The following is a 15,507-nucleotide window of genomic DNA, read 5'->3' as shown; positions in this document are numbered from 1 at the left end:
GAGGGGGGCGTATTCTCACGGAGGAAAAAATCAAGAAAATTGTTTCCCTTCGAGAGAAAAAGGGAACGAAATTTTGTAGAGAAATTAATGAATAATAATTTTTTTTTTACTTTATTCTCCTATTTATTTAAGTTTTTTTGGGTCCAGACATGGATCTATGGAAGGTTTTGGATAGGGCCCCCCCATTCCCTTTTACTAATTAAATTAACCCCAAAATTTTAATACAAGTTATATTGGAATATTACGAGACCACTAAAAAGAATATTGAACTCTCCCCACCCAAACCCAAAATTACAATTCCGGGTTTCCACTTTGTTTATTATTTATTTCCGCCTTAAGGTAAATGTCCATTAATTAATTAATGCTAGGGACTTAATTTTAATATCTTTTTAATTCCAAGAGTGGACTTAGCAAGAAACATTTATTTATTATTCATAGACGATAAAACCCAACGGCCAGGAATAATAAAACTTTGTTCGAGCTCCTCTTGGGGACATTATCAAACGAGACTCCCGGGATTTAAATAATAGCAATCCTAGCACCTCTAGATATTAATCCCCACTACCCAATATATCAATATTGGTTAAAAAAAACCCGCCTTTGATAATCAAAGTATTTAAAACCCGTATCTCAATGCTAACATATGTAGATTAAGAAATAATTTTATCAAGACATTTTCAAGAAAAGATAAAGACACGTCCTGTTAGACCGTTCGGTATACCACCCCAAAGTAAATCTTATTTCGAAGGGCAGAAATATGGGGCCGGGTTTTGAATTTCACATGGGTAGTCTAACCCTATCTGGGTGGTGGAATTATTTTTTTTTCTTTTAAAACTTTGTTTAGATCCGACCTTTATTTGGGGGCGCCCACAAGGCTATAAGCAAAGATTTAACTTTGTTTACTTCATGTATTTAAATTTTTGTAAAACATTTTATAAATACAAAAAACACAATGTAATAATATACAAATGTTTTAATTTTAATGAAATGAAGTTTTTTTTTTCAAATTTTGAAGTATTTAAATATTCAAATAATAGATAAAATGCTTAGGGCATCGCTTAGGGCGGGCTATAGTCCGCCCCACTGCAGGTGGAATGGGAGGAGGATAAAATGCTGACGTGGCGGTGCATAGGGCGTCGCTTAGGGCGTCCCATTGTGGATGCCCTAATAACTAGAAAAATACAAATTAATAACTATATTAAAATACTAAAGAAATGTCAGTACACTATTTTTCTATATTTAAAAAAGGGGTAAACGGATTTATTTTGTTAAAGAATCTCCATAGCCCAACTATCTAGTCCAAAAGAGAGTAAATCTGCCCCGTTTTCAATTTTGTTGGACCAAATAATTGAAAAGATAATATTCTGGACCAATATCGTAAAATCATCTTATATTTAGAACTACTTTTGGCTCTTACTCTTAAGTATATATCACACCAAATTCGAAATATAAACCATTTTTAAATTTTTATCTCACAAAATTTTTGTAGTAGCACTATTGTTGGTGTTGTTTCACAAATGATTTGAGTTTGTTTTATAATTGTAGAAGATTTTTACACCAAAACTTATTTTTGAAAGTAATAGTGACAAATTAGTGTAGAATTTATGAGCATTAAAATGATACTGTATCATTTTTGATGTTATTAACTTTTAAGTTTTAACGGAGTGTTAATTTTTCAAATTAGTTGTCTAACAGAGTATATGTATTTATGCTACAAATACTCTACGTGATGGAGTCATGCAATAATTTAAAGAAAACAAAGATTTTTTTTCTTTGGAGATTATGGTTATTTTTTTTCGCTCCTAGTTTCTTTAAGAAAAAGTCAGATGAATTACAATTCATGTATTTGGATTTAAAACTTTTTCAAGAGAAATGCACATTATCTATAGACAAATAACTCATTCAAAATAGCATGTCGCCGCCATAGTGTACCTAAAAAATAAAAATAATATAATAGTGTGTGTGTGCTGTGTGTGTGTGAATGTGTGCTGTGTGTGCGTTTGTGTTTTCAGTGTGTGCATTTGTGTGTGTGCGCACGCGCGCGTTTGTGTGTGCAGTGTGTGTGTGAGTGTGTGCCGTGTGGGTGCGTATGTGTGTGAATGTATGCTGTGTGTGTGCGTTTGTGTGTGTTTGCGCGCGCTGTGTGTGAATGTGTGCTGTGTGTGTGCGTTTGTGTGTGAAGTGTGTGTGTTTGCGCGCGCGCTGTGTGTGATGTGTGTGAGAATGTGTGTAGTGTGTGCATTGTGTTTGTAATTTAATAAATATTTGTCATTTCACTACTTTTGATATGGAATTCAAATTGTTGAATTGGAGGATTTGGAATTGTAATTCAATTCCAAATCCAAGAATTTTAATGATACTAAAGTACCAAACACTGGATTTGAAATTGAAGGCTTCAATTCTAATTTCATACCTCCAATTCCGTGTACCAAATGCAGCCTTAATAGAAAGGAGGAATTACTAATTTGACATTCAAGAGTTTTCGAAGTCAACTATTGACAATTGAAATAGGAAGATGAAAAAAACTTGTGCGATGACTGTAACATCCCGGAATTTAGAACCCTAAATTAAAGCCCTAGAATTAATTATTTGATGACGTGGAGTCGTGAATGCATTTATTTCATGGGATGCCTTGGCCAAGTCGAGCCTAGGGTTTTTGTTGAAAGTTTGAAAAGTCAAACTATTTGATTTAATGATGTGGCATGTGATATATTAAGTTATGAGATTATGTGGCAATTTAATTGTTTATGGGTGAGTGAGAATATTAGAGGAAAATATCCATAAATACTTGTCACCCTAATTCTTGTAATTTTCGAACCCTAGCCCCTTGGAGAAGGAATTTCTATTTTTTCCGGAATTTATTTAATCCTTGGGATATTTATCCAAATTAATTCCAAAAGCCAATTATTTCCTTGTTTAGAGATGGAAAAATCGAGCCCCCTTATTTTTCTAGTGATTTTCGAAAATCACTATTTTTGGGAAGGAAGGAATTATTTTATTTTATTTGACTCCCTACTTGATTTCCTTCCATACCTAGAATTTAAATATTCTACCAAATCTTTCCATACTTCAAAAGATCTTGCCTTATCTTATTCTAGGCAATATTAGGAATCCATGCCTTATTTAAATAGGCATAGGGGACGCTTATTTCTACTCCAAATTGAGAGAATTCTTATTTTTATTTTACTCCGTGATATTTTATTCTACTCCGTAAAATATAACAAAACAAAATCTTGTCTATCCTAGAAGCCTAGTTTTCGAAAATTTCCATGCTTGATACCTAGTCTATTTTTGTTAATTCTTCTTCCCTACTTCACAATATTATTTTTATTTTTATTTAATTGTGAGAATGAGATCTTACCAAATATTCTATCCTAATTACCTAAAGATCTTGTTGAGCACTATAAATAAGAGAAACATCAACCCTAGCCCCCATAATTTTCGGCCCCCACCCTCCCACACACTCTCTCAATTTTTCTTCTACATTACTCCATTAATCCTTCATCCTTTGAGAAGAAATTGAAGTTTAATCCAAGAACTTTGAAGAATCAAGGCTAATACTTGTTTTCTACCGATTGTTTTTCGCTAAAAAGGTATTTTTGTTTAAGAGTTATGTTTGTTCTTCTTCTACCTCTTCTTTTTCTTCTTCTAACCGATTAATCGGTCTTCTTGAACCCTCATGCATCTTGGTTGAGTGAAAGAGGGATAAAAAGGGATGTGGGGACATGTGTATGTGTGTGTGCCGTGTGTGTGTGTGGAGTGTGTGTGTGTGTGCCGTGTGTGTGTGTGTTGATGTGTTGTGTAGTGTGTGTTTGATGGTTAAGTCTTCGTGTGCGATAAACATGATCTTGATTAATTAGTAATGATAAGATAAATCATTGGGAAGAGGGAAAAGTAATGAGACATGCATGAGTAAGAGTAGTATTGAACCTAATTTGTGATATGTGCCTATGTGATTAAAAGGTGAAACTTTGGTTGCGAAGCCAGATAACGGAAAAGCGAATCTACTTGAAAACTAAGCAAATCGAGGTGGGCTTTACTCTAAAAACTCTCTTTTATTTTATCAAAATGTTGTTCGGGGTTATAAGGGTGGTTTAACTGTTATGCCATTTTCCGCTGAATTTTTGATACACTCTAGAATTTGTTTTTGGAATATTTGCATCTTGCCTTCGGTTTGAAGCCTTAGTCTTTCCTTGTGATTTTGACTTGGATATGATGTCGTACTCTCGAGATTTTTTATCGTGATTTATGATACTTTTCTTTCCTCTAATCATCTAGGTTAAGTTGTTGCATTTAATACTCTGATATCTCTTTCAATTCTTTTGGTCAATACTCTTTAAATGAAACCCTAGTCTATGTTTACTTCTTTAGAGTTGGTTTTGGGTAGCAGCCGCCGCATTTATTGTAACCTAAGAGGGCGGGTTGTTACAATAACAATTCTAAGATTTCTAGTTTTAACTTAAAGATAACGAAATTATTATACTGTTCAACATATCTCAACATAAAGATCAAAAGCCAACAACTTAACCTTATCTGTTCCATTTACCTTTATATAATTATTACTACTAAAGTCCAAAATTAGTTGCATATATTTTTCTAAAATAACTTTTCAGTTGTATATATTAAGTGTGTTAGCTTCTGGTTCTAAATAATATGTTTTAATTCATATGTATAGGTTCTGTCAAACGCCTTTTGACTTTATTCTTGAGTTATCACAGAATCGTTAAATATAAATCAAAATGTATCTGACCAAAATATATTTTGAGCAAATGACCAATTTTGGATTTTAGTGGATAATTATGTATATAAATACATATGCATCCTTGTGTGTCAGTGTGTGTATGTTCTTTTTTCTTCACGATACAAACTATTCTATCATTGTGCTCAGACAACAAGTTGCCACGAGGGATGGAGATGGAGTCGTCTACATGGAGTGCATGAAGAACCATGCACCTCATCTCGGACTCCACGTGGTCGATGGCTGAGGGGAGTTCATGGCCTCCGCGCCAAGCCCGGATAGGCAGGAGGCAGAGCTGACCTGCGACAAAGCCTGCACATGCCACCTTGTTTATCGCATGATGGTACTAGTTGAAGATTACTAGGTCTTCAACATATTTTTCAGTTTCTTTAATTTGAAAATTTAAATAATCCAATGCATTTATATGAGTTGGAATTGTTCAATTGATATCATGGATGTCAAGGGACAAAAGATTATATGGAAATTAACTACTGCTACCATTTTATGTCCCAGCATTTGAGTTTTTAATTAAGGGGCAAGTAATTTAAATCATGAAGTTTCATGAACAGAATATAAATTTTAAGATGTTTTAATTTTTCTTAATTGTTTTGTTCGCATATAAAACGACAGATTTCGGTGGTTTTAATTTCGTAAGATTCATAAACACAATATAAATGTGCTCATGATCTTCGGGATGCTTGTGGTGATTCACGACAAATTTTATTTAATAAATGTATCATGTTAAAATATCAAAATGTGGATTTTGTGAGTATTGATATATGTATACCAAGAGGTTTAAAGAAATTAACCGATACTACCATATACTATATCACAACATTTGATTTATTAATTAAAGGTTAAGTCATTTAAATTCTGAAGTCTAATTAAATTATGTTCAATTCCGTAAGATCTGTAAACAAAATATTAAATTAAGATATTTTTTATTTAATGGGACGGAGGGAGTATAATTTTATCAGACTTCGTTAATCGTGATTTTATTACTTATCCCATGATAAAATATCAAATGTTGGGATATAAAATGGCATTAGTTAATTACCTTATTATCTCTTGTGATATAAATGATATCAATACACGTATAAAATTTGATATTTTAATATGACACATTTATTAAAATAAATCAATTATATCGGAAAACACAACAAGGATCCCGAAGTTCACATGCACATACGTACACATTAAATGAAAACATGTCTTTTACACCACCAAAATCTGTCATTATTTATGTGAACAAAACAGTAAGAAAAATTAAAACAACTTAATTAATACCCTGTTTACAAATCCTACGGAACCGAGTATACTATAATTAGACATCGTGATGTATATGACTAATCCCTTAATTAAAACCTTAAATGCTGGGACATAAAATGTTAGTTAATTTTCATATAATCTCTTGATATCCATGTTATCAATACATATTAGGGCTGATAATTTTTGACACGACATGATAATACGACACAAATTCGCACGAAATTAATGTGTTTGGATCCTTATAGGGTCGACCAAATAAAAATCGGATGATTAAGGGGTGGATTCAGGTTGGGTCGGGTTGGGATTAGGTTATAAGATAAGAAATAAAATTATTATTTTAACTATTTAATAACAAAAGTATATTATATTTGAATTTTAATGATGTTATATTAGGTTTTAACCATGTAATATCATACCATTTAATAGGATAATATCAAGTTTTAATTGTGTAATATCACCGTTTGATCATTATTGTGTAGTGTCAAACTAATTTGTATAGTAATTTACTAACATTACTGATCCTAAACATGCACGAAGTTAATGTGTAATATCATTGCTGAACCAACGATTTTGGGTTGGATTAGGGTTTGACCTTATTAGGTTGGATCGATATTGGGCGGACCTGGTAATAACCCAACCTGCACGATCTATCAGCTTTATACACATACCACATCCACATGTTGATATTTTAACATGATACATTTATTTAATAATATCATTGAAAATATCTTATTTGAAAATTAAGCGAAAAATTCCAACCTAATACATATGCATTGGAAAATATGAATATTCAATTACTTATTATTGTGAAATTGATACACTCGGATTTTGCACTGTTTTAAGGCCTTTTTTTTGGTCCGTTTTGAGTGTCAAAGTTGCACTACACGCCCATTAAATTGCATATTGACGTGTTTTGTGAGAAATGTGCATTTTAGAGCCTAAAAAGATAGCTAAAAATCAAAGTTGGAAATCTGGAGCTTTCGAGACATCTAGCAATCTGTTGCAACCCAGCTAGCGACCGCTTAACCAAGATCGGTCCACTCCGGGAAAGTTGTGCTGAATAGAAGAACACGCGTAGTGACCGCTGGGGTGTGCTCAGCGGCTGCTCCAAACGATCCGGAAGCTACGGGATGATTGCCGGCGATCGCTGAAACAAGTGCAGTGACAGTGACCGCTGTTCAAGAAGCAGAGGCAATGGAAAGTTGTAGCTAGAAATACCCTCTCAAACTTCTCTAAAAAGGATCTTCTTTTTTCTGCATAATTCCAGAGCATTAATATTTGAGAGTTCATCTATGTTCATCAATGTGCAAGGGTTTTGAAGAAGGATTCAAAAGAAGATCAATGCTACAAGGATTCAACCTTTGGGATTTATTCACTTTAGTTCTTATGTTCTATATGATTTCCTTAAAAACTACTCCCTCCATTGAGGGTTACTTTTTGGCACGGAGATTATGAAAAATGTATTAGGTGAGTTAAGTAAAAGGAGAATAAAGTGGAAAATGAAAAAGGTGGAGAGATGAAGAGAGAAAAAAGTAAAAGAGAGTAAAGTAGGTGTGGAAAAATGTGTTGACTTTTACTAAAAAGGGAAATGACTCTATTACCATGGAACGTACCAAAATGACAAAATGACTCTATTACTATGGAATAGAAGGTGTATGTTTTTAGATTATTCTTCCATGTGTAACTAAATTCATAGAATTCTAGGGATGTGTTATTAATGTCTTTGGTTATACAATTCCTTTTTAGATTATTCTTCCATGTGTAACTAAATTCATAAAATTCTAGGGATGTGTTATTAATGTCTTTGGTTATACAATTCCTTTTTATTTAATATCTGTTTTGTTCTTACTCTGTTTCTATTCTAAGTTCTGGATAATTGCTTCACGTTTGAGTGACACATTCTGCGATGATCAAATTGATGTGCTACATAATCGTGAGAGGAGGTTGGCGAGTTACATCGACTTAGTTGACACTACAATTAGCTTCCCTTAAAACGACACTGTTAATTGAGACTGAAGACTTTTCAAGCGTCTTAGGAGCTTTAGGGAGTTACGAATCTAGGGTTGACGCCCTTAGTGTTAGTAATCCATGTTTGTAGTTGGAATTTATATAACCATAACTGTGAAAGCACATCCCTTGAATTCCCTTATCTCATTTGGTTTATCTTAGTGTTTTATCTGCTTAAGTTGTTTAATTCTGTTTTAAAAAGTTTTTATTTTCAAAATTCCAAAAATCTTAGTAGAAGGTGGACAGTCTGTGATTGTTTTCCCGGTGTTCGATATCCGGTACTGACGATTAGCTATACTATTTATACTTGCAGGTATTTTTAATGCTAATAAAAAGTGCATGAGAAATATGAATTGAAAACCTAGGAACTTTCTACTTCTTCAATACTTTGATAATCCTGGTGACAACCGCAGGCGACGTAGGTGAGTTCTGCCTCCGGACTTCTTGGCTTGCCGTAGAGACCATGAACTAACCGCAACCATTGTCGGCGTAACTCCAATAAGAGTTATTTGGTTCTTCATGCACTCGTGGTAGATGAATTTACTCTCACTCGTTCCATCCTCACTCCTCATGGATACTTCATTTGATTTAAGCACAATTAATTATTTTAGAATTTAATTTCAGTTTTAACTAATTGTTATTACTAGAATAAATTACTCTGGACATATGATGTTGTCAGGTGTTGAAATGGAATTCTATTGAATTGTTTGCGTAAATCGGTGTGTGCGCGCACGCGCCCACCTATGTGCAGTGTGTGTTTAGTGCATGCAGTGTGTGTTTTTAGTGTGTGCAGTATGTGTATGAGTGTAGTGTTTGGATTTTTTTTTTCGATTATTAAAAAGCTTCATATGGGATGAAGGAAATACTATCTTTCAATACTTTTTTTGGAATGACTCCAAAATTTTGATGGACCTTAGTTGGAAGTTATTTAATTCATAAAACGTCAAGCAACTTTTTTCTTACATTTTTCCATTTTTAATTGAGGCAAATAGATTTAAATATCACACATATGCAGAAAACACATAATAGAAATCAATAGATTGTTGATACATATATGCATATGTGAATGAATGTGTGTGCATGTGAGAATCAGTGTGTGTGCAGTGTGTGTGTTTAGTCTTATAATGTGCTTGCAATGTGTGTGAATCAGTGTGTGTACAATGTGTCATTTTTAGTTGGACAACCTCAAAATGAAAACGTTTCATTTTTAATAGGGCAGAGAAAATACTATATAACTTCTAAAACCTTGATATTTTTTATTTCCATTCTCACTTATGTCTATATTTATATTGTTACAATATATACTCCTTAACTAATAAAATCACTTTATTTTAATTTATTAATTAATTAATTACATAATTGGTTTTATTGCAAAATACATCTTAATGCAACTAATCTACAAATATAGTTTGGAGGAATAAATGTTAGAGTTTTGTATACTAGAAATCACCTTTCGAGTGAATGAATTATGAAAAACTCTTATTTTATTTTCCAAGGAATAAAACTGATTATTTTTGTCATAATGATGTTATGTTTTACATTTAATGGTTGTTTTTACATATTTAAATATTATAATAAACGTAATAAGTCAAAGTCTTTGTTTTAGTAGACCGGTTCTGGTCATCGTCCACTTTAAGGTAACACGGTCAGTTCTAAACAAAGTAAAATAGAATTTCACAAACTAGATAGTCTTTGGATACCTATCGTGAAAGGTTGTAATGTCAGTCCGCTTATTTCTAAGCCTTACTGCAATAAGATGTCATTGGTATGGTATAGCACTGAACTGATCTAACAAAAGGATATGTCTTTATGCTATCTATTGAAAGACGAGGTCTTGATAAATAATTATTTTTTAATCAATATATATTTAGCATTGAGTGTACGATATTGATTTTGCATTACTTTGATTTATCAAATGGTATGGGTTTTTCGTAAACCAATAGTCCTGATATCTTGGGTGGTGTCGATTGATGTCTAGCGTTGCTAGGATTGTTGTTATATTGTAACGCGCGTCTGGTGAGTCTGACTTGATAATGTCCACAAGAGGAGCTCGAAACAAGGTTTTATTATTCAGAACCTAGCTAGTTGGAATTTAATTATTCTACGAATAATAGATAAGTGTTTCTCGCTAAGTCCACTTATGAAATTGATAAGATGTTAATTAATTATGTCTATAGCAGAAATTAATTAATTAATAGACATTTCTATCTTAAGTGTGAGAAATAAACCTTTAAAGAAAAGAGGAAAGTCGGATTACTTGTAATTTCGGGTTTGGATGGACATTGCACTATTATTACTATAGTGGCTGATAATAATATTTCAATATAAGCTTGTACGAGTATTAAATTGTGGGTTCAATTTAATTAGTAAAGCTAATTGGGTGAGGTCACATTCAAACCTCCATAGATCCCTGACTGAGCCCAATATGTAACTTAATATAAATGAGAGACACAATTACAATTTTTTTTAATGAAATTTTCATCCATCTCCCATCTACTAAAGGGGACGAAATTTTCTCACTTTCCTATTCTGTGAGGAACTTCTGTCTTCTTTATTTAAGTCCTAGTGTTTTGATAAGAACAGCTTACACTGATTTCGGAGTACAGATTATGAACCAGTTAGAAGATTTGTGGTCTAGTATTGAAGATCATCACATGGAGAAGTAGCGAATCATCTACGATTCTTTGAAGAATCAAAAGGTATTATTCCGTCTCCATACAAAAACATGTTATAGGTTTCAGTTAATTCAAGTTATGAGCATGATACATGTGATAATTGCGGGAATACAATTTGTTTGAATCATCTGCTAAGTAGATTTAATTCTCTGATTTATTTGTGCTTCCGCTGCAAACCCCAACAATAAATACAAGTGTCGAAATTTGTTTAGGATTTAATAATTCATTGAGCTCATTCCTCTGGGCAACTTCTTGTCAGAACACAATTATCCTTTTTGCCATTGTTTTCTTCCAACAAAATTAAAGTTACAAAGTATAAAAATGATAGAATAGTTTCTATTGTGAAGCAGGATTGAACATACACACACAAGAAGCATATGTATTTATTATAAAATTATCGACCAAAGTTCAAAATTGGTGCCGTATAGTTGCCTAATAAATATTTTGATCTGACGCATGAAATGTATTAGATTTTGATCCAATTCGATATGTTTTGGTCCATATATTCAGTCAAAAATTAACGGTCAATTACTTTTTAAAGTCCACAATTGGTCAAATACATGCGGACGTGTGTGTATGTGTGTGTAGTGTGTGTGGACGTGTGCGCGGGTGCGTGCATACTGTTTGGATTTTTTTTTTCTATTATAAAATTCCAAAAATTTATATTTATTATAAATTATAAAATTGAGATGATAATGAATGAAATATTATAAAAATGTTGTATCCTTTCATTAAAATTTAAAATAAGAATAAATGAAAATGGAATGAAATGATCATTTTTTTTTGCAAAAATGGACTCAGTGGATATTCCCATAAAGAATAAAATGATAATTCCAAAAGGAATGATGATCTAAGGAAGAATATACTCCGAAACAAAGGAATGGAATAAAAGAGTAGAAATACCAATTAATTCCATCATATCAAGCATGGTAGGAAACTTTGAATTACGACATTATATAAATAGAATAGTATAAGAGAGGAAAATAGTTATTTAAATTTTGTTGTTTGATTAGATTATGGGCAGTCTCACGAGATTTTAAAACTGAATACTCCCTTTGTCCCAAGATAAGCGAGTTATATTCCTTTTTGGGAAGTCTCATTATAATTGAATCATTTCTCTTTTTAGCAAAAAAGATTTCTCTCTCACTTTATTCTCCATCTACTTTATTCTCTCTTCACTCCCTTGGTTTTTTCTCTCTCTTCGCTCTAACTATTTAAATATCAATTCCCTAAATCCCATGCCCAAAAGAAGTGTTTTGCTTATCTTGGGACGGAGGGAGTATTAAATCACGATGTATCAACTTTCATCAAGTAATGTGAATCTTAGGGATTCAAGAAACATATGTTGCCCGGATTTGCTCTTGCAAAGATACCCAACAACCCAATATATAACAATGAAAAAGATGAGGAGGAAGAAGATGATAAGTGTTATGAACCCTAAACTTTCACAAACAAAAACCCAATGGCTCCACCAACTAGCAACACAAGAACTAGCAAGCATACCATAACATTCAACCACAAGGGATTTTGATAAATCTTCAAAATTAAGATGGGTGCTCACAAATGGAGTCTTTGTTCTTCAACAATGTTCAAAGTCTTAAGGCAAAAACCCTAGACATGGGTATTTATACAAGAGGATAAAAGTGCTAAAAAAATGAGGTAAAAAGAGTTCAAAAATGCAAGTCGTACAAAATGCTAGTCGGACGTTTTTCCTTCTTAGAAATGCCCGGGTTGACGTTTTTCCTATGGAATCGGGCGTTCTCATGGTAAAAATGCCTGTGTCGGGTGTTTTTCTTGTGGACTGCGCGACTTATGCAAAACGATCATAACTTCCTCATCCGGGCTCCGATTGAGGCGTGCAAGGTACTCACCCGAAGCTCTTTCGACGTTGAAGACAATGGTATTATGAAGAGAGCATTTGAACTTTATCTTCAAAGGCAAATTCTGGTTTGAGTCAGACCTCCGAATCCAGTTTGGCTCCTTACCATATCTCCACCTTCTTTTCGGACCCCAATCTACCCGTGGACCTCGATGTCGTTGCATCCTATGATTGTGAATACCCGAATTCACATCATCCTCTCCTTCTTTGTGAAAGGATTTATCCTCAAATCCGGTTATTTGATTCTTCTCTAGGACACCCAGATTCGCATCATCCCCTCCTTCTTTTGAAGGATTTCTCCTCATATCCCCATCAAGTTCACCAACAAAATCGAGCGAGTCCAAATCAAATATCATAGTATCGTGCAAGAGGTTGATTTCACTTCGGAAGCCAAAAGATATTTCACTAACAAGGAGATAGTTCTCACAATCATAATCAACGAACCTACTTGCACTATCACATTCAAAATCGAATTTAGCAATGAGAAAAAAGGATACCTCCATCTTAAGATCATTTTCTTGAAGCTTACAAGGTTGTCAACATGATGCTCACTTAATTGCTCCATCACTTTGAAGAAGTGATCATTATAATGAGAAGAATGTGACCAAAAACTATTATGCATATCATGTAGGGTTTGCTCAGCACAAGACATGTGAACCTTCTAAAACACCACACGAATCTTGTAAAAAATATAACATCAATTAACATAAGGAACTTATCAAAATAAGCCCCTCGCAATTGCTCTAATAATTTTAAGACATGGGCACAGATACTATCGGATTTTGCACCGTTTTAAGGCCATTATTTGGTTCGTTTTTTATGTCAAAGTCACTCTACGTCCCTTATTTGCATAATTGAGCCGAAAAAGGGAGTCAAAACGCAAAGTCTGGAAATCTGGAGTCAGACGGCGACCAGCGACCGCCGGCGCCTGGCGGTCAGAGCAATGTAGCGGCCCGCCTCGGAAAATTATACTTGGAAGAGAGTCTCGCCCGGCGACCGCCGGAAGTCATGCGGCGGTCCACCGCCGAAGGAACAGAACGCGACGACCGCCGGAGAAAGGCGGCGAATCCGATTAGCCCTAGATTTGCTCCAAGATTTACCATATTTTGAATATCTTTTCCTTCTAAAATGAGGATTGGCTTTCCCCTATCAATAGGACCTCAAGCTTCATCAACCAGAGAGCTCCTTTTTGCAAAATAATTCACAGAGATCAAAAGCTAGAGTACTTCAACTACGCAAGGAGTTGAAGAAGGATTTCAAGAACATCAAGAATGACAAGGATTCAACCTACGGGTTTTATTAGCTTTAGTTTTATGTTCAAATTGTCTTCCCTTCAATCTATGTGTTTAGCTTATCCATTATGTGTAACTAAACTCATAGGATTTTAGGGATGTGTTAGTAACGACTTTGGTTATTCAATTCCTTTTTCTATTTAATATCCATTTTGTTTTTACTTTGTTTCTTCCCTAAGTTAATCTTGATGCTTCATGATTGAGTGACACAATAGTGTATGATTTAATATAGCTTGCTTCATAACTGTGAGAGAGTTCTAGCGAGTTAGATCCACTTAGTAGACGCTACAGTTAGCTTCCCTTAAAACGGCACTGTTAATTGAGAGTGAGGACTTTTCAAGGGTCTTAGGAGCTTTATGGAGTTACGTGTTAGGATTGACAACCCTAATCTTGTAATCAACGTTTGCATCGCATGAGCATAAGCTAGGTGACTCGTCCTATCAAAGTAATAACTCTGCTAGGGTATTGTAGTTTGAAATTTGTATAACCATAACTGTTAACACACATCCCTGGAATTCCCTTATCTCTATCGTTTGTCTTTGTGTTTTAATTGCATTTAGTTGTTAATTGCCTTTCAATTGTTTTCAGTTTTAAAAAAGTTTTCAAAAATCTCTTGTTTTCCCAAATTGTAATTGAGACTTAGTAGGAGATAGACAACCCGTGTTTTCCTTCCCCGTGTTCGATATCCAGTACTGACCTTTAGCTATACTATATATAATCTGTATACTTGCAGGTTTATTTAGTGCTAAAAAATAGTGCGTCAAGTTTTTGGCGGCTCTGCCGGGGAACACAATTCACTTTGGAGTGATATCTTCAAACCGATAATTTTGCTACTTTGGATTTTAATTGCTTTCTGTTTTTATTTTTAGTTTTTAATTTGTTTTTGTTTTTGATTCTTGCAGGTTTAGTATGCGAACGTGCTCTGAGAAGGATTAGGGAAGGACAGCATAGAACCGCTCGATTTAGAACTTGAAAGAACTCGTAGGAGAATAAGGAGTGAAAAAGGATTAGGATCTATGGGTGACAAAACGGACCTAGGAATTCACCACCAACAGCAGGGGGTGGTCGAAAGAAAGGCACAACATGAAAAGGATTGCTGCCATAGAAGAGGCCGAGAAGAACTCTTTTGCTAAGGAATTGGCCGAGCTCAAGGTTAGGGTAGACCAAATGGACACAACGAGGAAGGAGGATCCAATTCCACCAAACTCGGTGTAACGCCCCACTTTTTTGAACCCTAATTTTCGGGTTATAAAATTTTTGCATTAAATACTTTTAATGCTATGGAGTATGTGCATTAATTGATGAGTGATTTAATTGCATGATTTCTTTGTGACCTAATTGCATTTTGGAGTTGAGATTGGTTGAATAGTAAAAAATGTGGAAAATATGACGTGGCTGTTGAATAGTCAAAGATGTGGAAAATATGACGTGGCCGTTGAAAGGTCAATGTGTTGAGAATATGAGGTGGAAGTAAAAATGGTTGATTTTGTGTGAATACTTTGATACGGAGTAATATAATTGTGGCGAATTATTTTTCCAAGGGATGAGTGAGACTAAATAGGATTTTCATAAATATCCTACACATATTATTGGAATTTTCGACCCCTATTATTATTGGAGAAGGAACCATACTTTTCTTGGATTTAA

At 34.0% G+C, this 15,507-nt stretch overlaps 1 protein-coding gene across 1 annotated transcript in view; it reads right to left on the bottom strand.

Moving 5' to 3' along the window:
* LOC125220299 (SNW domain-containing protein 1-like) overlaps positions 1–13,071 on the bottom strand; it is a 22,596-nt gene extending 9,525 nt beyond the window's left edge. The window contains 1 exon segment of the mRNA XM_048122459.1: positions 12,466–13,071. Coding sequence (XP_047978416.1) covers positions 12,466–13,071 — 606 coding nt within the window.
* Positions 13,072–15,507: the final 2,436 nt, after the last annotated feature.

This window comes from Salvia hispanica, chromosome 4 (genome assembly GCF_023119035.1).
Source record: "Salvia hispanica cultivar TCC Black 2014 chromosome 4, UniMelb_Shisp_WGS_1.0, whole genome shotgun sequence".
NCBI lineage: Eukaryota > Viridiplantae > Streptophyta > Magnoliopsida > Lamiales > Lamiaceae > Salvia > Salvia hispanica.
The sequence above is the reverse complement of the archived record's forward strand: the minus strand, read 5'-3'. Positions and strand labels throughout refer to the sequence as shown.